General features: G+C 45.0%; 1 protein-coding gene across 1 annotated transcript; it reads right to left on the bottom strand.

The window, feature by feature from the left end:
- Positions 1 to 575: 575 nt before the first annotated feature.
- On the bottom strand, positions 576 to 24,383 carry PAFAH1B3 (platelet activating factor acetylhydrolase 1b catalytic subunit 3). Its single transcript, XM_077456623.1, has 6 exons — positions 24,219 to 24,383; positions 10,378 to 10,464; positions 8,979 to 9,068; positions 6,374 to 6,490; positions 3,873 to 3,995; positions 576 to 1,557 (listed from the first exon to the last, which is right to left on the bottom strand). The coding sequence occupies exons 2-6, from the start codon at positions 10,456 to 10,458 to the stop codon at positions 1,288 to 1,290; spliced, it is 681 nt and encodes a 226-aa protein (XP_077312749.1). The 5' UTR covers positions 10,459 to 10,464; positions 24,219 to 24,383; the 3' UTR covers positions 576 to 1,287.
- Between the last annotated feature and the right edge of the window lie 120 nt (positions 24,384 to 24,503).

Below are 24,503 nucleotides of genomic sequence, written 5' to 3'. Positions count from 1 at the left end.
AGAGATTTTATATATATCTATTCTATTTATTATAAATGATATATTATTTATTTTTTTTAATGGGGGGGGGGGGGGGGGGGGTGATGGTGTCCATTTTTTTTGTGTGTGTGTGTGTGTGTGCACAGTCCTTTCACCAGTTAATTTTGGAGACTAAAATACTTTAGTCATTTAAATAAATAATTATTTTAGTCTACTAAAACAATTCAGTTTACTAAAATGCGGCTAAAGCAACATTTTAGTCAAAAGGCTAATTTTATATCACAAACGACTAAATCTGTGTCTGTAGTGCATGTTCAAACCCTAATACCATAAATAATAAACAGGATATTAGATTTTTTTACTCCAAGAGTATATAATGTTTGGCAGCTCTAAAGACATAAATTTGAATGCATTATCTAAACCCATTAAGCGTAAATACATGTAAAAATTAACACTGCCTTCCACCCATGTGTATATAGACGTATACAGCTCTTCATCACTATCCAGTTTGGGCTTCAACTTTGGTGAATTACTCTGCTTCAAATCTCTGCTCTCAAATTGTACAAATCACAGAAAAAAAATAAAAATAAAAAAAGTGAGAGTCACAACACATTTATTATGTGATTTGGTGACAAGCCTTCCAGGTATAGTGGAATCACACTTGCGGTGTACACAAAAGGTCATATCGGGGTCCAGAACAAAAAAAAAAAAAAACAAACAAACATTAACTCTCACTGTAATATACAAAATCAAATAGGATTAACTGTACAAAAGAACATAAAAACAAAAAGGAAGTGTAGTACTAAACAAATGGTCTCCAACCAGCTAGCTGCTTGCATTCAAGTCGTTTATTAAAACAAGTGCAGACTGCTCCTTAACGACCCTCGGCCAGGTAGGAGCCAATGCTGAAACAGTTTGGAGGAGTGCTCTGTCAAAGAAAAACTTGCACCTGTTTCAACAAACAGCTTGCACCTTTTGCAAAGGAAAAAAAAAAAAAAAAAACAGGCTGAAAATAAAGCTGCAGCTGGTTAGGGATCAGCAAGTGTTTGCGGGGCTAGGAAGAAGCGTCTCCCGTCCTCCCCAGAGGCAGTGGATATTAAGTGTTAACTTGGGAAGACAGCACCCCCTGGTGGAATGATAAAGTTATTGCACTGCTCTTACCCAGGCAGGATTTACTACCATATTCCCTTCAACCTTATCTTTGGAGAAGTTTTAAGAGGGAAGCCTTTTAAGAGAACCAGTCTCGCCCTCCTCTGGCATTATTTTTCCAGGTTATTCCCAATTCTTTCTAGATAACTATTTGGTTCACTATTGTTGAGCTGGCACCTTTCTGCCCTCTAGCAGCTGCAGCAGTTTTTTGTGCAGAGGCTGACAGATGCGAGCGTATCCCTGGCGGCTCAGGTGGAGGTAATCATACATGTCGTTGTGACTGATAGTGCCATCGGAATGCACAAACCCAGGATCCAGATCAAAGAGCATGGCGTTGGGCATGGAGGGCATGGCTTCTGCTAGCAGCTCATTCACCTGCTTGTTCCTGTCCCGTAAGGGGTTCGGGTTTTTCCCTCGTGGCAGCAAACTCTGCGAAAAACAAGAAAAATGGTTCAGTAAAATATTACAGCCCAAACCAAGCTCCCATTTTACTTATGTCTAAAGGAATGGAACGTGTTTTTTTTCCTATCTATATATAACCAGTATTGTTGCCCCTCCAGTTTTCAACTTGAGGAGCCCCCTCTTCTTTACCCTCACCGCTTTCTAAAAACGACTTAATCATCCCAGAACCCATCCCATGCGGGCCAATCACAAGCCAGCAGTATGTAGTACATGTCACCTTTAGGGATCATTTACACTTGCTTCAAAACATGGCATTGGACACTCTTTTTAAAGCTCTCAATGCCAAAGCACCTGTTACTAAATAAAATGGTTAGCTTACTAAAGTCCTGTTCACATGCTTTGCCTCATAAATGATACCCCATGTTGCTTTCTTGGTGCTTCAAAGCCTCTCCAAAGCCTCCATAGAAGTCTAAGCCCTTGTACACATGGTTGGAGATTCCGACGGAATGTGTCCGATCGGACCGTTTTGTCGGATAATCCGACTGTGTGTGGTCTACAATCGCACTGTTTCCGTCGGAGTATCCGACGGACCAAGTTTTCCAACTTGTAGCTAAAAATTTTCCGACAAAATGCTTCGATCGGACCTTGTCCGATCATGTGTAGAGAATTCCGATCAGTCAAAGTGCCACGCATGCTCAGATCAAATTCCTACATCAAAGCTATTGGCTACTAGCGTGAACGTAGTCCCGTCGTAACGAAATAACGTCATCACGTCAGATTTTCCGACAACTTTGTCCGACCGTGTGTATGCAACAGTTTCGGACAAAATCCAAGGGATTTGGTTGTCGGAATCTCCGACCGTGTGTACAAGGGCTTAGACAAAAGCACCCGATGCCTTTGAGGGGCTTTTATTGAGGCCTAGCTACGCTTTGTTTTGGAGGTATTCAAGGTATGAGATATCCCAGGATGCACTGGGATACCAACAAGCAAACCATAAAGACGTCATCAGTAGTCACTTCCGCTTCACATGTAGATATTTTTGAAGTGGCTGAGTGCTGCCACTGAGCGGGGCACGGGCAGAGCTGGGCGTTACCACTGAGCAAGGGATCTGTTGAACGAGGGGGGCGATTTTACTGTTGTGGGTTTAGTAACACTTTAAAACTAAAAGGAGAGGAGGAGAATTTTCACTAAGGAAGTGACTGCTCTGGACTTCAACAAAATGGTGGCCTCCAGCAAGAAGAAACAGGAGCAATGCTACAACACACACATTTTGGTAGCATAATTATTATTGTGGCATGCATGTTCTTTTGTTAAAAGAATATTAAATTAACAAACTGTTGTGGGTAAAGATTTGCTTTAAGCTTTACATTTTTTTATTCTATCCATGATGCAGGCTCAGCATCACGTGTGGGAATTACCTAGGGCAGCCTACATGCAAATATAGCCTGCAAAAACACTCACTTTTCTAAAAGCTGACATTCACCCAATAAGGCATTTTGATATTTGCACAAACCCTCCCAACAGTCAGCTGACTGCTGGACTGAGGGCTCTTGAGAGGAGTACTGAGGCAGAGTGCTTGGCAGGAGAGGAGTACTGAGGTAGTGGTAGCTATTGGTAGGATGGCAGCTGCTGCAGTTGGAAAATGCACTCAGTGGTACTTCGGTACCACAAAGTACCCTGGGCACATACTGCACTAAAAATGCAAGTACAGCTAGGTGCAGTGCCTAGCCACAGCAAATGTCAGATTCTAATGAAGTTGGACAGGCTGCCCGGCAGCAGGGCTGGAAGGCACACTTGTTCTCTCTGCCCGTGGCTAAACAAACGTCAGGGCTACACGCCCAGTGTTTGCAGGGCATAAACAGATCTGTCACTAGCAAACTGGTATAGAGTACTGCAGCCTCCAAGGTCCACTGCAAGGGAAGCCTGTTCTAACGGTAAAAGTTTACCTGACTTTTTAGACTTTTGTCTTCCACATACACGGTCTGTGGCTCAGAAGTATTGTAGCCAGACAAGTAGCATTTTCAGAAATGTTAGCAATGAGCCCAAGTTGTGAAACAATTAGTGGGGGGGAAAAAAAAAAAAAACTGAGCAGGTCTGAAATAGGACAGCCTTGCCTTCTACAATAGAAGCTCCATATAAGCCGGGCTGTCAAACCCCATGATCTTATGATGGGTGTCGGGCAGAGACACCATATTTTAGGGTGCCAAATACGCAGTTTTCTCTAGTGCAACCGCTGTTCTACACCATATCCTGACGACTTTTGTGATCCACTCCAAATTGTCACATGCCGACTTGTCATAATCTGCAACATTTCAGGGAGGAGGTAGTTCTCCGACACTTACCAGCACCACGACCTTAGCTTGAGGCTGCCTCTGCTGCATGCATCGGACAATGGCTTGAATACCCCCTGAAATCTGCTCTGCAGTGTTTCCCTGGTTGAATGTGCCCACCCAAAGCACAATAATCTGTTAAAAATCAAAGAACACAAATAAATGTACATTTACATCACTCAGAATGCATCTTGCCTTTAGCTACAAAAAAAATAAATAAAAAAAATGATACTATCCAGTATGGGGTGTACATTTATAAGTATCTACAGCAGGATCTGATTCCACAGTAATTCGTTCACCTCAAACTTCAAAGTAAAGAAGGTAGCTGCACTCCAAATTAAAAGCCATAGTTAAAAATTTGATGAATGGTCCAACAAACAAGTGAAACGTGTTAGGCTGGGTTCACACACGTCAGGCTGCGGTTTGCAGTGTTTGTTCACCGGGTCAGGTGCAAATTTTTGCCCGAATTTGAACCTGAACCAAAAACACACAGGACACTTTTCAAAACCTCACCGTGACCTTCCCAGACATGTGTGAACCGACTCCAGTAAAAGCCAGTCACATTCACGTGTTATGTGAATTGGATGCGGTTAAAAATGCATTATATTCACATATATGTGAACCCAGTCTTACAGGCAGAGATCAGGTGGTCTGTTCATTAAAAGAGAAGTAAAAGGTTTTTTTTGTTTTTATTTCCCCATTTTATACTTACCTAGATGGATGCAGCATCGGTCCTGTCCCCCTGCACTGAGAGCCGAGAGATCAAACATCGCCGATCGCTCTGTTCTCACAGCTCCCTGGGCAGAGAGCTGCTGACTAATCAGTCAGCAGCTCTCTGCTCTGCCCCCCCCCTCCGCATTCACTGGAGCCCTGAGCTGGCTGTGGAGAGGTGGGGGAGCGGCCGTCTCAGGCTCTCAGCGGCTTGCTGAGAAGGGAATCAGACCAGGCACCTGGCTAATCCAGACTTTACTGTCGGGATGATGCGGTGCCTGGACTGATTCCTGTGACGTCAGCAGAGAGCAGACTTCAGACCATTCTCTGCTGAAAACGGGTCACAGGAGTGCAAAACGAATTGCACTCTTGTGACCCATAGGAGAAGAAGCCCAACCAAACAAGCTCAGGCTGGACTTCTCATTTAAGGCTGGGTTCACACTGATGTGAATTGGATGCAGTTTTCTCAGCAACCAATTCACATGACAAGAGAGTGTGACTGGCTCTCAATGAAGCCTACTTGGCAGCCACAGAGAGATAATTGTACAGGGGACTTGTGCATCTTTGGCTGCGTTTCAGGTCCGAAGTTCAGACAAAAAAAAAATAAAAAATCATGCCCGATTCGTCCCTGAAATGGAGAACAGGGATGCACTGGACCCCTGCTGTGAGCCATGTTCATATTAGGTGTGAACTCGGCCTCAATCTTTTCCCATGGCTTTTAATTTGGAGTGCATCTGCCTTCTATATTACCAACATTGTAATAGAATTTTCTGTAATCCCCCGTGCCCTCTATACGGCAGCACTTTTAGATAAGCTTTGCACTAGAATGTAGCACCAATTAAATCACATTCACATTTGGGTGCAGGGGCTGGGTTTCACCCACTTTCTTTTGCCATGTGTGCAGACCTCAAAAAGTGACCCGGTGCATTCAAAGAAGCACAAAGCAGGTCAAACACAGCCTCAGAATCATCATCCATAATGCACATTTGTAATAAAAAGAAATCTGTAGATCTTTCATTAACCTCCCTGGCGGTATGATTCCTTCTGGTTTTAGGTGCTGAAAGCGGTACAATTATTTTGCATGGAAATCTGGCGTTTTATATTGTAGTCCTGTAATTCTTAGGAATAACTCTCTTAAATCTGTTCAAACCAGAGTCTAGCAGACATCCCGGGTATGATAAAGTTTATAATATAATAAATAATAATACAAATTATTCAATAATGTAATCAAATCCTAAAACACTGAAAAAGGGACACTTTTTGGTTGCTATGGACAATCTCCAAATTTCAGGCAGAAAAAAAAAAAAAAACAGTATTTATAATATAAAAGTGTATGCAGGGCATTGCACAGACCACTAGGGACAAAGGGGGTGTGTAATTTTTAATACAGTACTGTAATCTGTAAGATTGCAGTACTGTGTGTGTTTTGTGTCTTTTTACTTTTTTGAATTTGCCGCCGTTCTCCGCTCCTGTGCGCCGTAACGTCGCAGCGAACGGAGCTCTGCGGCATTCGGCACTGTGAATCGAGCGCAGGACAGCTCGCTCACACAGCGCGGAGGACATCGCTGGATCCAGGGGGACAAGGTAAGTAACTCTCCCTGTGTCCTCCCTGCATCCAGCGATGCAATCCCAAGTCTGGCTCGGGGTTACCGCTCCTGTTAGTAAAATCCCAACCCGAGCCACACTCGGGATTACTGCCAGGGAGGTTAAAGCACAGTGCAGAAAAACAAAGCCCGTCTATACAAGCTCCTAATATGGGACACTTTTTGAGCACATTTGTGTCTCACAAATCTAAGACCCACCTTTGGTTTGATGTGTTTCAGTTCCCCGTTCTCCATTCTCCATAATACATGCTGGGTGCCCTCACCCAATCCTCCAAAGTTCAAGGCGTGCATAGGGGAGAAGAGATCCCTCCAAACCTGGCGAAAAAAAACTAAATAAATAAATCCTTGCCATGTGAGCTGATGCACAGGTGAGGGAAAGTGCGTAAAGGAGCTTCCAAAAGGATAAGAAATATAAACCAACCAACAGACTTGTGTTCCGTATTTCCCGGTGTATAAGATAACCCCCTAATCTTACAGGTTTTTAAGATTTTTCGCCTGTACTCACCGTATAAGACGACCCGCCCCTTCCCGAGGCATATCCTGCTTCCTTCTTGCTGGAGCCAATCAGGGCGAGCGATGCATTTTATTCATGAATACAAAGCCTGTTTGAATTGGCATAGGCTGTAACATCAGCCCGCGCCTCTCTGACTCTCAAAGCCAATCCGAGCAGGCTACTGTATGTAGCTTACTCAGATTGGCAGAGGTTGTTACTCCAATCCCGGCAGGCTCTGTATTCATTTGAATACATCCCTCACTGGGATCGGCCGAAGCTACACACAGTATAACCACACATCCAGCAGGCATCTGAGTAGCTGACCCCGGCATATAAGGCGACCCCTGCTTTTTGGCCAGCTTTTTTTTAAGTGTAAAAGGTCATCTTATACTCCAAAAAATATGGTATTTTACTAGTTAGCAGGTAGTAAGCTAAATATGTAAGGAACTGCAGACTCTGAGCAATGTTGTCGCTCTCCTAAAGGCAAAACTTTTATACATTTACTTTGAAGTAAGGAAAGGTTATTTGTATGGTTGCACCAATACCGGTATCAGTGCCGATGCTAAGCATTTGCATGAGTACTTGTACAAATGCTGCAATACCTAAAACCGTATCACATGCGGTTTCCCGCACCACCCCTGTGTGAACCCAGGCTTGTCATAGGGTCTTCAGTCTGGTTTCACACAGGAGTGGTGCAGCAAACCACATGTGATCCGGACAGGAATTGCATGCAGTTCTTTGCAGTATGATTTGAGCCCATCGCACCACATAGGTATCAGTACTCGGTATCAGGGAGTATTTGTGTACCAAGTATCAGTACTTCTAGTCACAAGTAAAAAAAAAAAAAAAAAAAGTATCGGTGCAACCCTAGGTATTTTTTTTAGCTATCTTGAGTCCAAATTAGGCAGATTTCCCTTTAATTCCTGTCTAATGACGGTGTTCTGTCAAAAACTGTCCGGCAAATCGGATAGTGTCTGCCCCGTATTGCGCAGGCGTAGCATAGAGAAGGAGACTCCGAAGGTCTCAGAAGAAGAATGGCGTCTGTACACTGAGTCCAGGTGCAAGCCCCATCATCCAAGTGGACATATCGGTAGCGCATAGCAACAGGGCCCCTCGCGGGCTCGCTTCACTCGCCACTCTTCGGCCACGGCCTCGATTCGCTCGGCTATTTTTTATTCTAGCTCTATGTCCACTTGGATGGTGGGGCTTGGACCTGGACTCACTGTGCAGATGCCGTTCATCTTTGGAGACTTTCGGAATCTCCTTGTCCGCCCTGTACTGTGCAAGCACAGTACAGGGCAGACACTATTCAACACATCACCGGCCATACATGCAACCCGACAGGTTGGTTGTACTTTAAACGCCCACATGCCACACACACACACACACACACAATTACCAAACATATTGGGATGCCTGCATTTACACGCACACAACGTTTAATGGCATCCCAGTCTTAGTCCGTAGGGTTCAATATTGAGTTGGCCCACCCACTGCAGCTATAACAGCTTCAACTCTTCTGGGAAGGCTGTCCACAAGGTTTAGGAGTGTGTCTATGGGAATGTTTGACCAATCTTCCAGAAGCGCATTTGTGACGTCAGATACTGATGAGAAGGCCTGGCTCTCAGTCTCCTCTCCAATTTATCCCAAAGGTGTTCTATCCGGTCGAGGTCAGGACTCTGTGAAGGCCAGTCAAGTTCCTCCACCCCAAACTGGCTCATCCATGCCTTTATGGACCTTGCTTTGTGCACTGGTGTGCAGTCATGTTAGGTACAGGAAGGGGCCATCCCCAAACTGTTCCCACAAAGTTGGGAGCATGAAATTGTCCAAAATGTCTTGGTATGCTGACGTCTTAAGAGTTCCCATCACTGGAACTAAGGGGCCAAGCCCAACCCCTGAAAAGCAACCCCACACCATAATCCCCCCTCCACCAAATGATTTGGACCAGTGCACAAAAGCAAGATCCATTAAGACATGGATGAGCGACTTTGGTGTGGAGGAACTTGACTTATGTAATAAAAAAACAAAAAAAAAACAAAAAAAAAAAAAAACCTTCTGACTTTAGAATCACTTAAAGTTTAATGTATGGAACTCCATTCCTTGTTTAAGATTTGTATTTCTTTCACTCTGTTGCAGATTTTCCCTCACCCTCCCACCTGGTAAAACCAGCAGGACAGGAAGCAAGAATATGTTTTTTGTTTTTTTGTTTTTTAACTGGAGCCCAGGATAGCAGTAAAAACGCAAGGCTTTGCACCTTCCTCATTCCATCCATAGGATGGAAACTGTTCTGGCTTTGACATACACTTTTACCTCAAACTGATGCATCAGCTGAACATTAGAATCTCCTATGAACACGACCTCGGGCTCCTTGTCTTTGCTGCTCGACACAAAGTGATTGTGCTGTAAGACATGTAAAACAACAAAGACCCATTAAAAAAGGGGGAAGCGGGCGTGTAAATGCATCTTTTTTTCCCCAAAAATAAAAGTTTCCTTTATTTACAGTCAGGTACATTATACAATACTGTATATTCTTCATTTGAGCAAGCACATAGAGCTTTAAAACCTCTTTTCCCCACATTTTCCTATACTTTGGGGGAGAACTACTAAGGCTGGGTTCACACTGCTGCGGTGTACGAGAACCGGATGTGATTCGCACTGCACTGCGCACAGGAGCCGCCACCTGCGGCATTTCGCTGACTGTTGACTCAGTGTGCCTGCGTCGTAGACAGCGGTGCCCGTCTTTCGGCAAATATCTCCTAAACTGTGTAGGTTTAGGAGATATTTCTTGGACCTACAGGTAAGCCTTAATCTAGGCTTACCTGTAGGTCAAAGTTGGTTGTAAGGGTTTACAACCACTTTAATGTCTTTGTATGCTGTAGCATAAAACATTACTCTTCACTGGAAACACCTGAATGCAATCATTTGAAGCCAAATAATTTTGGCCATATAGGTGTGAGTGGCAATTGACACTATGCAGTGCAGGAACCACATGCAATTTTGAACAGGAATCGCACCGCATTCACATGCAATTCTTTAGCAATGCAATTTGAGCCATTATTCTGTATGGCTCAAATCGCAGAGAATATAAACCAAAAATGTGCAGGACCTTTTTTGGCCGTGCCAGAATTGGACTGCGTTTTTTCCAAACTGATTTTGGAGCGTCATTAACATATCATACACACCTGCATAAAGGCGGTGCAATTTGGATGCAGTGTGGAATCTGCAGCAAATTTGCACCGTATTAGTGTGACCCGGGACTCAAGGTCAGTGTGTGTGCACTCCCCTGCTCAACAGAAGAGGACTGTTTAGTGCAGGGGTAGGCAACCTGGGGCCCTCCAGCTGTTGTGGAACAAAATTTCCCATGAGGCATTGCAGTTACAATTATTCCCAGACGCATGAGGGGACTTGTACTTCTACAACAGCTAGAGGGCCCCAGGTTGCCTACCCCTGGATTTAGTGGAGTTTTGTTGAAAGCATATGTTGGAAATTTGTTACTGATTAGCCAATCGGCTACAGCCACTAATTAGTGCATTCTGACAGTGGCAGGTGCTGGCGGGAGGGATTCCCCCATCTGCCTTATGTATGTGAATGGAGAAATCAGTTGGGTTTTTGTTCAGTCCGCTGGCTAAAAAACAAAACAAAAAAACCCCTAACAGCATATTTCCAGCTTTAGCAAACTGAAATCAAACAAACAACATGCCCAACTCACCATAGACATCCAGCGTCCATCCCCCTGCACATCCGGCAAAAGGGTGGGGACAGCGGCCGGGTTCTGATTATCGTCACTCATTCTGCCCTATACAAAGGAAACAGATAGAATGTTAGAATTGTCCAAACTTTCATCATTGTTTCACCATCATGGCCCATCAGAAACAACCTCCCCAACATCTCCAAGCCACGTCCCTTTCTAACCAAGGAAACCACAAAGCTCCCGATTCACTCCCGGTCATCTCTCGCCTTGACTACTGCAACTCCCTTCTCATTGCACCTTTAAATAGTCCATCATGAATGCTGCTGCCAGACTCATCCACCTTACAAACTGCTCAGTGTCTGCTATACCCCTCTCTGCCAATCCTTCCATTGGCTGCCACTTGCCCAACGGATTAAATTCAAAACACGAACATTAAGTTTCCAAGCCATCCACAACCTAACCGCCCTCTTCATTCCTCCCAAGACCTCCTGCTCCCTCATCACCTCCTCCCATATCCGCCTCCGGGACATCTACAGAGCCTCGCCCATCCTCTGGAATTCCCTACCCCAATCTGTCAGACTGTCCCCAAATGTATCCACTTTTAGGCGATCCCAGAAAAAGAAAAAGAAAAAGGAGGAGGGAGGAGGAGTGCCAGAACAGGCCTTTTATGGAAATGGTTAGACACGGAAATGGACAAAGCTCAGAACTAAAAACGGGGCTGCATCAGTTCAGGAAGTTTTTTGCTGATGAAAAGGACAGATGAATACAGATTCAGGTTACATCGGCAGCCTTCTTCACTTCAGCTCAGTTTACATCTGCTTTTTTTTTTAGTTGTTGAACAAATTTTAGGTGATAAAAGTATCAACCAAAAATAAAAAATAAAAAAAAATGCTCTTGCTTAAAAATGCAAATAAATGGAATGGCTAATATCCAATCAAATCTGTATAAATGGAAGAGGACACAGCCTTGTTCCATTTCCGTTCAGTGCATCCTGGGAGCTCAGACGCCATCTTAAAGAAGTAAAAAAGCTTGTCAGTTCTTTCTTTGCACTTCTGTGACCCGGTTTCATCCGAAAGTCACCAGCTCTCTGCTCACAGTGCTCTTAGACCCTGTACACACGGTCAGAGATTGACAACCAAATCCATCGGATCTTGTCCAAAACTGTTGCATGCACACGGTCAGACTAAGTTGTTGTCGAAAAATCCGATCTTTCATAACATGACGACGTAATTTCGTTACGATGGGACTACGTTCAGGCTAGTAGCCAATAGCTTTGATGTAGGAATTTGATCTGAGCATGCGTGGCACTTGGTCCGCTCAAAATTCTCTACACATGATCGGAGTATGTCCGATCGGACCAGGTGGTCAGGAAATATTTCCAACATGTTGGAAAATTGGGTCCGACGGAATCAGTCCGATGCAGACCACACACAGTCGGATTATCTGACGACGCGGTCCGATAGGACACATTTCAACGGATTCTCTGACTGTGTGTACAAGGGCTAAGAACGGAGCAATCAGTGGTGTTTGATTGCTCGGTTCTCAGTCTTAGAGTCGGTCGGGGGGCGATCTTTCATCCACCTGGGTAAGTATAATCCTTGAGGGAAAAAAAAAAAAAAACCACCCTGAACTTGTTTTAACCCCTTTGTGCCCAAGGCTCCTTTCACACAGGTAGTCCGCTTTGCTCAGCAGGGGATCGATCCGCTGATCCCCCGCTGAGCTGGTGGATGACAGGTCCGTCTCCCCTCACTGTGCAGACACAGACCTGTCAGAGCCCCGCTCTCCTCTATGGGGAGATCAGACGAACCACCTGTCCGTTTTCATCTGATCCGATCGATGGTTGGAAAATAGGGTCTTCATCCGTCTGGATTTCACGGACAGGATCGGATCGGATAGCGGCATGTGTCAGCGCATATGTCACCACTGACATCTGCTGCCCCATAGGAGTGAATGGAGAATCCGATCAGGTCTGCTTGGAAAATTGGCGTACCTGATTGGAAAGCCCGTGTGAGCAGAACCGCCCCGGAGTGTTTACATGAATCGTGAGGGGGATGAATCAAGATCACAATTTTTTTTAACTATTAATCGTCCATCTCCAACACCAGAGCTTGCAACTCAGACATGTGTCTGTGGTCACCTGCCTGTATACCACGCTGCTTATGCAAATTAAGGCAATTCATTGGGGACCCCCAGGTCACCAGCCCCCCACCGTTTTTGCATACCTGAACCCCTTCATTCAGTCGGCAGGGCGCGCCGGCATCTTCCCCATGGGCTCCTGATTGGATAGATTGATAGCAGCGCAGGCATTGGCTCCCACTGCCGTTAATCAAATCCAATGACGCAGGCACCATGGGGCGGGGCCGAGTTCGGCATTCTGTGTCCATAAGCGCAAATGTTGAACTCGGGAGCGTGCCCGCAAGGTAACACCCCCGGCAAAGCGCTTCTCCTAGGGGGAGATCTTATGTGGGGAGGAGCCGCTGGGGGACCCCAAAAAGATGTTCGGGGCCACTCTGAGCAAAACGAGCTGCACAGTGGGAGGTAAGTACGATAGGTTTCGTGTGTACGAGGCTTTAGGATGGCTGCCGCTGTTACTTAATTTATATTCCAGTTGACATTTTAATTCATGAACTGAGATTACTCGCCCCCCCCTTTTTTTTTTTTTTTTTGGTTAAAAAAAAAAAACGCTTAGAGCCTACCTTTGATTGCAACATACACCCTTCTGTGCGCCAGAACTTTTGCAGCTTACCAACTATTTGATGTGCTGGCTGCATTTTTTTTACTTTTCTTAGTTTTTTTTTTTTCCCCTGGTGATCTGGCCAGTAACACACCTCCCTTATTAGTGAGCCTCCACTCTGGAGGAAGGAGCACAGAGGGCATCTTTAAACAGCATCATTCTCAGTCTGGGGGGGAGGGGAGCGTTAAATGTATGTTTGTAAGCAGGTTTAGATATACTAACAAATTGAAGACAAACTCCAGCTCACACTTTATAATTAGTTACAGTAGTTTTTTTGTTATTTTTGTTTTAGGATATAGGGTTTACAATCAGGGGTCTCAAACTGGCAGTCCTACAGCTGTTACGAAACTACAAGTCCCATGGGGCATTGCAAGGATGACAGTTACAAGCATGACTCCCACAGGCAGAGGCATGATGGGACTTGTAGTTTTACAACAGCTGGAGGGCCACCAGATTGAGACCCCTGAACAAATAAAAGCTGATCACTGTAAGCACCCCCCTGGCAGTGGTGTATGGTTGGTCTCATCCATGTAAAGCAGTGGTTCTCACCTCCTGTCCTTGGGACCCACTAACAGGCCAGATTTTAAGTATTACTTTGGGGAGATGCAGACTAGAATACGGCAATCACTGAGCAGCAAATTATATCACCTGTGATGTATTGCAGTCATCTTGCAAACCTGGCCTGTTAGTGGGTCCTGAGGACAGGAGTTGAGAACCACTGATGTAAAATGATATATTCTGCTGAAGAGCTAGAGCTTTTGAAAAAACAACAGACTTGCTGGCTGGATTACCAGATAAAAATGAAAAGCAAGAAAACCTAAAAAAAAAAGAAAACTAATGCAGCCATCACATCTTTATTGGTAAGCTTCAATACAAAATGTTTGTTTTTGGGTTCAATTGATTTTTTTTTAACCACTTCCTGCTCGTAGGACATCAGATGACATCCTTAGGTAGAAGTGATACCATGATGATAGGTGCAGCTATAGGCATCATTCACATATCTTTGTTTTCCCCAACAATCCCCTCGTAAAAGCCATCCTAGGGGCTTTTTAGCCACCGAATCGCTTTTACAGGCAATGGGAGGGGACGCGGAACACTCCCCCCCCTCCCTTCAGTGCCTCTCCCGTGCGATCGGAGCCAGATTACTATAGAGCTGTCTGTAAACCAGATGGTCCCTGGCCATCTCTATGACCTTGGGAGGTCGGAAGCAACTTCTTGACATCACTTCCGGCTCTGGCAGATGTAAACACTGGACAGTTTTTTATCCCTGGAAAGTCTGAGATCTGATTTTTTTTTTTTGTTGATCTCATGCTTTCCAGGGTACGGGAGATATCTGCTGTCTTAATTGATCCTGCATCTCTCCATAAAGAGGACCGGTCATGCTTTATTCCTATTACAAGGGATGTTTACATTTCTTGTAATAGAAATTAAAAAAAAAAGTGATAAAAGAAAAAAAAAAAAAAATAATAATAATAATAATAATAATAATAATAATAATAATAATAATAATAATAATAATAATAATAATAGGCACACAGTGTAAAAAAATAATTCTAAAAAAAAAAAAAAATTTAAAAAAATGGAATTACGTACCGGTAATGTCCTTTTCCAGGAGTCTTTCAGGACAGCCACCTTAGAGAGACACTGGCTCCTCCCCTCTTAGGAAACACCGCCTTCATTTTCAGGATTTAAGCCTCCTCCTCCCTTCATTCCTCAGTTCTTCCAGAGTACCTCCGGCCAACTGGGGAGACACAAGAACACGTCAAACAAACAAACCTTTAGTCTTACCTGACGGTCTCATGTGATGAGTTCACGATGGTCTGCAAAAAACTTGGGTGGGAACCGGTGCTGTCCTGAAAGACTCCTGGAAAAGGACATTACCGGTACGTAATTCCATTTTTCCCCAATCGTCTTTCAGGACAGCCACCTTAGAGAGGATAAGCGAGTACATTACCTTAGGGTGGGACCACTGCCTGCAGTACTTTACGGCCAAAGGCTTGGTCTTTGGCTGACAGAAGATCCAGTCTATAATGTTTCACAAACGTAGAAACACTGGACCACGTTGCAGCACTACAGATCTGTGCAGGAGATGCCCCAGCCCACTCTGCCTGAGAAGTTGCCACTGCCCCGGCTGAGTGTGCTCTAACCCCAACTGGGGGATCTAACCCCCCTGTCACGTAAGCCTGTCCAATGGCTAACCTTAACCATCTAGCTATCGTACGTTTAGAGGCTTTGGAACCCTTCCTAGCCCCAGAAAACAACACAAAAAGTGAATCAGATTTCCTGAACTGACTTTGTGCAATCCAAATAATGAAGAACACATCTTTTAACATCTAATCTGTGAAACATGTGTTCCTGTTCTCTTACTGGATTCGAACAGAAAGTAGGTAGCACAATCTCCTGTATTCTTATGGAAACTAGAGGCTACCTTAGGTAAAAAAAGGCCGGATCTATCTTAAAAACCAAATGATCCGGAAAAAACCTGAAAAAAAAAAAAAAAAAAAAAAAAGGTGCCCTAATAGAAAGGGCTTCGAGTTCACTTACTCTCCTTGCTGTAGTGATTGCCACCAAAAATACAGTTTTGAGAGTGATCAATTTTAACGAGCAAGGTTCTAACGGCTCAAAAGGTTCCCCTGTGAGAACCTGTAAAACTAAAGCAAGATCCCGACTGGGAAGGGGGGCGACCAAAGGCTTGGTCTTCGCCTACTTAAGGCTCTGAAGAACCTTACTATCCCAAGGTCTGACATTAGATGTCTATCCAGAAATACGATTGAAACGGATACCTGACTCTCCAATGTTTCAGGGCTAACCTTTTATCTGCCCCTGACTGCAGGATCTCTAGAACAGCCCCCGAGCTGTGCTCATTGAAGGAGTTCTCTGAGCACCAGCTATTGAACCGCCTCTATACCTTCAGGAAAATGGTCTGAGCTTCCATTTACCTGCAATTCAAAAGAGTGGCTACTAAACAGTCTGAGACCCCTTTGCCGTTCGGTAATTCCTCAGTAGCCAAGCTGCAAGGTTCCACCTGGGGACAGCAGATTGGACCCTGGGAAAGGAGACACTCCTAGACCGGGAAAAAAACCAGGGGAGTTCCACCGACAGGCCCTTCAGAATGGAGAACCACGGCCTCCTGGGCCAATGAGGTGCGACTAGAAAGAGATGGTAATCTCCACCTGAAACTTCCTTAACTCTGCAGGAATCAGGACGGGAATCAGGACGGGAAGGGGGAAAGCATAGCACCTAGAGAGACCCTAAGTCTGTGCTTAGTGCGTCTGCTCCCGACATCCCATCTCCCCTGCTCATAGAACAGGAGATGGCTTCTTTCGCGTTTTCCCTTGGGGCAAAAGAAGTCTATCGAAGGAATCCCCCTCCACCGGGTGATCATTTCGAAAACGTCCTGTTTGAGAACCTGGTTGCTCTCTCCCCGCATTCTCCTGCTGAGGAATCTAATACCTGAATTTGCTCTCCTTTCCACCGGATCACTGGAAGGACAGGAATTTAACATTTGGCCCATCTGAGGGTGGCTTTCGCTAAGGCCCCTAAGGCTCTGCTCCAAAAGCCCCCGTCTTATTGACGTAAGCCACTGCCAAGGGATTGCCTCCCTGACTCCTACCTAATGTCCCCAGAGCACTCTCTGAGGGGTCCTGAGAACCGGATCTACTGCTCTCAACTCCCTCCAATTTTGAGGGTCTCTGACTCCTTCCTCCTTGGATATTGGCCAAATCCACTCTAGGCTTTGTGACAAACATGCTCCCCTTTCCCACCAAAGGGACTTTAAAATACGGGCTGTGTAGTATTATCTCAATGCTCTAAGTCGGCTATTCACTGCTACCCTGCCAGCACAGGACAGCCAGCTGTGACCTTTGCCATTCAGTGATCAGTCGTGAGCCACCGTGCTAAAGCTAGCAACGGACACCCTCGTGATTTGGCACAGGGTGGACTAGAACTCATAGACATACGCAATCCAACCGCAGCCTGCGCCTTTGGGAGACGGCGCGCATTGTCACACGCCACCGCTCCTGGCTTCTTTACCTGAGTTAGAACCGAAACCAAAGAGTCCTAAGACCCCCTACTGTGGTCCCAAACCTTCAAGATGAATAGTTTGCAGAGGACGGTAACGTAACCCCGTCCACTGAACAGCTAGGAGCGTGGATGTCAGTAAGCTCAACCTGACCTTCTTCACTGAGTTCTGACGGTTGCTCTGGAGAAACAACAGTGCTTTGTCTACCTTCTGGATTTTCTCCAAGGAGGGAAGCCCCCTTTTTTTTTTTTTTTTTTTTTTTTGTTGAGCCCAGCACCTACCCCAGGAAGGTGACCCCTTGGGAAGGAGTTTAAGATGAGTTTCCCTAGGTTCAGAGACCAACCCAAGCTCACTAATAGGTCCCTTGTAAGCTGTGGATCCCCGTTCAACTGCGCCAGAGAAGGGACAAACAGGAGAAGATCGTCAAGATACACGATCACAGAGACTACCCTGAGACGCAGGAAGGACAGAATCTCTACCATCGCTTTGGTGAAGATACGAGGGAGAAGGGGATAGCCCAAAGGGGAGTGCTTTAAACTGAAGGTGTAGCACCCCTACAGAGGTTATCACTGCCAGCCTGAGGAAACGCTGGTGGCTCTCTGCGATGGAAATATGCAGGTATGCATCCTTACTATCGATGCCCTGAAACAGTTTTGGTGGAAGAGGTGCCCTCACCCCGTGACTAAAACCAACCAAAAACTTCTGTAGGTGACCAAGACACCCAGACGATTCAGGTTCAGGATGAGCCTGAACTTTTCCGAAGGCTTGCGAACCACAAATGAGAGAATAGAAGCCTTGCCTGTTTAACCTGCTGGGACCTTTGTTACCACTTCCTATTCCTCTAACTCCTGAAGAGGAAAGAAAGGCACATTTTGTCAGCTCAGTGACAAGGAGTCTCAAAAGGGGGAAGCTCTGAAAACTCCACACGGTAACCTCCTTTGATGATCCCCAACACAAACTGATTGGAGGTGATCATCTCCCATTGGGGGAGGAAGGACCCTTTTTAAACTGCTCCCCCTATTTTTTCTTAAGGGGAAAGGCCTCTTTCTTATAAGCCGTGCGATAGCACTGCTTCAAGACCTGGCCCAAACAGCAGGTCTCCTCTAAAGAAGAATTCCACAGAGCTTTGATCTGGACGCCCTGTCCCTCTGCCATGTCTACAGCCTTAAGGCCCTCCAGGCTGAGTTGGTCAGAGCCGAGGACCTTGCATACAATCGAATGGATTGAGCCGAAGCATCCGCAGAGTATGCCAACTCCTTAAGCAGCACGGGAAAAGGAGGATAGAAAAGACTCCCCTGCCGTCATTGCTTCATCTGGATAAGCCAATACTTTGTACTACGAGCCACCACTGTGGCTGCTATGGCAGGCTTAGAGATTTCCTTATGGTAAAACCCAGGCATCTTCAAACCATAGGGTCTGAAAGTACCCCCATGTCCCCAAGGACAGGTCAGTATGCCTGGACATCTGAGAAAAGGCCGCATCTAACCTGGGGGATTTTATTCCAGATGAGAGCCTCCTCTTCCGCCCAAGGAAACCTTTGCTTTAATGCACCAGAAAAGAAAAGTTTTCTTTCGGGATCCTGCCATCCTTGATGGCATTGATCAAGACATCATGACCCGGGAACACCCGCTCCCCCTAGGCCCTAGTACATCTGATCGTGGGGTGACAGTGCCTCCTAAGTGATTTGGACAGCTCTCAAGAGCCTTTCCACCTCGTCCAGGGGAAGTTTATACCGTAAGGTTCTTTTGGGTTCCCCATCCAAGTCCTCACCCTCAGTCTCCCCTTGGGAGTCTGAGACGGCCCTGTCAACTTCTTCCTCAACTTCCCTCTGGAACCCTCTGGATTCTCCCTAACCTGTGGGAGGAACAACCATTGGGTTAGGTGGAACACTCTGCTGTGCTGGTGAAAAGAGTGCTCTGGAGCTGAGGGCATTGGAACCTTCACAGAAGACGCCAGATCTACACCCTGTTCTGCTGCCTGCTTTCTAATGGCACCCAAACAGAGCTACGGACTGAGCTATCCAGGCCTTTAATACACTCCTTACAAAGTGCCTTGAACCAGGAATTCCCCAAAGAGGCTCCACATGAAGGCCACTTCCTCCAAGAACCAAGGGGGGGGCTGCTTAAGTCTTTCTGAGATACCGAAGTAAAAGAGAGAGAGCAGCATAAACTTTAAAAAGAAAAGAAAAAACACCAGCACTACTTAAGAGGACCACCGGGAGTGCCCCCTCCTAGGATCAATCTCCACCTGGATCCCAGATGCACTGCCCTTCCCCCCGACCACCTAGGGGGAAAACACACCAGTGGAGCTACTGGTTATAAGGTAAGGGAACCCCTCTCCAGGGCTATTACCTTTGGGTGGCTGGTGCCGTTAATTCCAGGAGCACTTGAAGCCACTGCTTCGGACATTCTCCTGTTGAGGAAGAGTGGTACGAACGTGCCTCCGACAGCTACCTGTGCAACTGTAGAAAGAGAGGCTGCACCAGCCGAACGCTAGGTTCCCCTCCACGTGCCGCGTCCGGAACCGGAAGACGCGGATCCAACGAAGAGGTCCGCCCCCACCGGAATTGACGTCGCCCGCCAACCGGTCCGGCCTCTAGCTCCCAGCCGACTGAATACACAGGGGGACCTTGGACGTCCTCGTTGCAGCGCCCCACTGGGCGAAACGCAGGGATGAACCTCCCCAAAAACTTCCTGCTTTCCCCAAGCGAAGATTGGAGTGCGTATAGAGAAAAAGGTCAGTCAAAAGTTCAGCTTCCCCAGCCGACCGGACTGCCTGTTCCGTTAAAACACCCGCGGGTGAACGAACGGACGACCCTGTAAAACTTCCTGCTTTTCCCAAGCGAAAGTTTAGGGTGTATAGACAGTACGAACGCTTCAGCTCCCCGCTGATCCGACTGTCAAGGGCTGACCGATAGACGGTCGGATAACCAAGTGGGGCCGGAGCTCCGCTCGGATAGCTTCAGTCTCACCAACTGAATTCAGCTAAGGTTCCTTAGTGGTGTCTCCCCACCGGAGGAAACACCATAACTGAGGAATGAAGGGAGGAGGAGGCTTAAATCATGAAAATGAAGGCGGTGTTTCCTAAGAGGGGAGGAGCCAGTGTCTCTCTAAGGTGGCTGTCCTGAAAGACAATTGGGGAAATAATAATAATAATAATAAAAAAAAATACAATTAAAGCGCCCCTATCCACTCGTGTTTGCACACAGAAGCGAATGCATAGGTAGGCGGCGCCCACTTATGTAAAGGCGTTCATACCAAACATGTGAGGTATCGCTACAAAAGTTCTAGCGAGAGCAATAATTTGAGAGCTAGACCACCCCCCCCTCTAACTCTAAACAGGTAACCTGTATAAATGTTTAAAGCGATATAATGATAGAGACTTAGATAAAATATATTACAGATAGAGATATATGTCCCTGCACTCCCGGGTCTGGCGCGCGCGCACACACACACACCTGTGCCGCTGGCAACCAGCGCCAGTGATCTGCTTATGTTAACAAGGTAGACTGCTGTTCTGTCAGTAGGGAAGGTATTGATCCTGTGTTTCTGTCTAGTACAAGTAGTAACCAAGCACTGGTCAGGCACAGTTAACCCTTTGATCGCCCCTGATGTTAGCCCCTTCCCTGGCAGTGTCATTAGTACAGTGATAGTGCATATTTTTAGTACTGATTTCTGTATGGGCGTCACTGGTTCCCAAAAAGTGTCCAATCTGTCCGCTGCAATATCGCAGTCCCGCTAAAAATTGCTGATCACCGCCATTACTAGTAAAACTAATATAAATTGTAAGAGAAAAAAAAAAAATTTATATAATATATATATATATATATATATATATATATATATATATATATATATATACATACATACATACATATACTATATATCCCAAATTTCTGTTTACCAAAAGTATGTATCAGAATACGTATTGGCCCAAATTGATGAAGAAATTAGATACATTTTTATTGGATGTGTTTAACCGGTTGCTGACAGTATACCTGCGGCAGGTTGGCACGGCTGTGCAACTCGCCATAGCTATACGTTGGCTCTTTAAGACGCTATAGCAGATGCCCGCAGCGTGTCACCGAAGCCGATGCGCCTGCCCGGAGGGCGCGATGTCCACCGGATGCCCCCAATTGCTCCTGACAGAAAGAGAACGGGGTGTTACAGTTTATTCATATGCAAAAAAAGTATCTACATGTTCATAAAAACTAGGTTACAAATGTACACATTAAAATTAGGAATTAGACATGCCCATGCTAGGGCAAGTGCTACAATTACTGACGCGTTTCAAGGGAAGCCCTCTTCATCAGAGCCTTGTAAAAAGTCAAGAGAGGTCTGTACAGTATTGTAGACCGACAAAAAGGGGAGTGGCTAGTTGGGAGGTGTGTCATATGGTTGTCCACATCCCAGCGCTCTATATGTCATAGAGAGATGTGATTCAAATGTCCCTTATGGGAATTCAATGTGTATCTGTCGGTTGTGCTGCATCCAGGTTTCCATGGCTGATGTCTCACATAGATGGAGACAGCTGATATCCTCATTGTGACACAAGACTACTTTCTGATTGGAGCGACCTAGAACCCTTACAGAAACAACTGCATCCTGTTCTCAAACAGATGCATGGAGGCTGCATCCTCCTTGTAAACCTGGATGCAGCACAACCGACCGACACACACTGAATTCCCATAAGGAACATATGAATCACGTTTCTCTCTATGACATATAGAGCGCTGGGATGTGGACAACCTTAGGAGAACTCATCACTCAGCATGTGACACGCCTCCCAACTAGCCACTCCCCTTTTTGTCAGTCCACAATACTGTGCAGACCTTTCTTGCCGTTCTACAAGGCTCTGATGAAGAGGGTTTCCCTCAAAACGCGTCATCCAAATTTTAGCACTTGCCCTTGCATGGGCATGTCTAATTCCTAAATTTAACGTGTACATTTGGAACCTAGTTTTTATGAACACTTAGACACTTTTTCGTATGGATTCATCTTTTTTTGCATAAGAATAAACGGTAACACCATGATCTATGCGTTAGATCACAGACCTTACATCTCCTTCTTACACTTGGCTTTCTTCGGACCACCCCTGGTCGGGTTAGGCAGCGGCACTCGCGTGATCATCTTCTAATTAATCTTTTCCTTTTGAACGTGCTACCATTTTATATCAACAACGCCTTCACCAGCGCAGGAGAAGAAAAAAAAAAACTCTGTTTGTTTATATTGTCACTGGAACAAGAATCTGTAAACAGTGTAAACAGACAAATCCCAGTTCTGTTGGGGGGAGTGGAGACAGATTGTGTGTTCATACTACCCCGTTTCCAAGAAAGTATATTGCAGCCATCACCGACAATCACATTAGGTCTTATTTTCGGGGGAAACAGGGTAAGTAGGAACATCAAAATGTCTCCTCCCCCAGTCACTCCCCCCCCCCCAGTTAGAAACACACGTAGGGAACACAGTGGATCGCCCCCTGGTGTTAACCCCTTCTCTGCCAGTGACATTTATACAGTAATCAGTGGCTATTTTTAGCTCTGATCGCTGTATAAATGTCACTGGTCCCAAAATAGTGTCAAAAGTGTCCGATCTGTCTGCCGCAATCCCCAAAAAAAAAAAAAGTATACACACTTATATATATATATATATATATACACACACACACACATACACCATTACTTGTAAAAAATAGAAAATTAAAAAAAAAAAAATATATATATATATATATATATATATATATATATATATATATATATAAGCTGATGAAGAAATGTGTTTTTTTTTGGGGTTATCCATCATAGCAAAAAGTACAAAATATTGTTTTTTTTTTTGTTTATAGCACAAAAAAAAAAAAAAAAAGCAGAGGTGATCAAATACCACCAAACTAAAGCTCTATTTGCGGGGGGGGGGGGGGGGGGGGCGACGACGACAACATCAATTGTATTTGGACACAGCGGCGCATGACCGCGCAATTGCCAGTTAAAATAACACAGAGCCGTATGGCAAAAAATGGGCAGGTCATGAAGAGGGGGGGGGGGGGGGGGAGTGTGTGTAAAACTTTGTGGAGCTGAAGTGGTTAAAGCGTGACATGTTAAGCATCCATTTATTCGGCGGATCATCATCTTTTATATTTTGCCAACAAATTGGGTTACATATTGTGTTTTTTTTTTTTTTTTTGTTTTCTTTTGGCATCAGACTTAATGAAAGTGTTTTTTAGTATGTTTTTTTTGTATTTTTTTTTCCCTAAAAACATTGCATTTAAAAAATTGTTGTGCAAATACCGTGTAACAAATTGCAATGATCACCATTTTATTCTCTAGGGTCTCTGCTTAAAAAAATAAATTCAAAACATTAAGATTAAAAAAAAAAAAAAAAAAAAAAAAAAAAAAAAAACTATATATATATATATATATATATATATATATATATATATATATATATATATATATATATATATATATATATATATATATATATATATATATATATATATACATATACATATACATACACACACACACATTTTTTTTTTTTTTTTTTTATTATTAATAATAATAATAATAATAATATCTGGGGGTTTCTAGCAACAACAAAAAAAAGGTGATTTTTTCGTAGGAGTGAAATGGTAGAACTGGCCCGGGGCTGGAAGTGGCAAAAAAAAAAAAATGGCGCAACACGCGTTTTGTTGTATTTTTCATGTGTTTCTGCGTTGCTCGGGGTAAATGCGGCCTTAAAAAAATAATAATAATAAATTGCACCGCCAAAAGCGTGACGCACATTATGGCACTTTTTTTTTTTTTTGCGCTATTCCAGGAGCGCTCAGGTGTGAATGGGGCCCCCAGGGCTTTCCTTACTAGATTTCTGAGGCAACAATGAACCTGATTGGTCCCCTACAAGATGCAGCAGAAGCTCCAATGGGCCCCACACTGCAGGCCATACAGGGATGCTGCATGGAGTATGAAGCTGTAATGTGAGGCCATCATTATAATTATATAGGTGAGGGTGACACCATGTCATCACACAGGGGACACCCCCATCCACACACACAGACAAGCCCTCCTCCTCCCCCCATCATCATAAAGGAATCCACCACACTCCTCACCTGCTGATCCCTCTTCGCTGTCTGCAGCCCTGGAATCCTCCCTTCCCCGGCTCACACCATCCCCCTTCTACTGCGGGGGGGAATCCACAGACAACCCTCCCACTGTTCAAGAGAGCACAGGAGCCCGCCTCCCCCTCGGCCAGTCATCGGCTAGCCCCGTCCAGGAAGTTACTCATCGACTTTACCGTGCACCCCCGTTTTATAAATCAAGTGGTCTCGTCTTCGTTTAACGCAACGAGATGGTCTGAGTCATGTCACTTTTTACAGGGGTGTACATATCCACCC

The sequence above is a fragment of the Lithobates pipiens genome, unplaced genomic scaffold (genome assembly GCF_037356315.1).
Source record: "Lithobates pipiens isolate NorthernLeopardFrog02 unplaced genomic scaffold, aLitPip1_a1.2 Scaffold_27, whole genome shotgun sequence".
Lineage (NCBI taxonomy): Eukaryota > Metazoa > Chordata > Amphibia > Anura > Ranidae > Lithobates > Lithobates pipiens.
The sequence above is the reverse complement of the archived record's forward strand: the minus strand, read 5'-3'. Positions and strand labels throughout refer to the sequence as shown.

Excerpts from the sequence above, each read along its gene's own strand:
- PAFAH1B3 (XM_077456623.1), bottom strand. The coding sequence starts at position 10,458 with ATGAGTGACGATAATCAGAACCCGGCCGCTGTCCCCACCCTTTTGCCG. Across the intron at positions 9,069-10,377 it reads ATGGACGCTGGATGTCTATG|CACAATCACTTTGTGTCGAG; the intron begins GTGAGTTGGGCA and ends CATGTCTTACAG. Across the intron at positions 3,996-6,373 it reads TGAAACACATCAAACCAAAG|ATTATTGTGCTTTGGGTGGG; the intron begins GTGGGTCTTAGA and ends GATTTTTAACAG.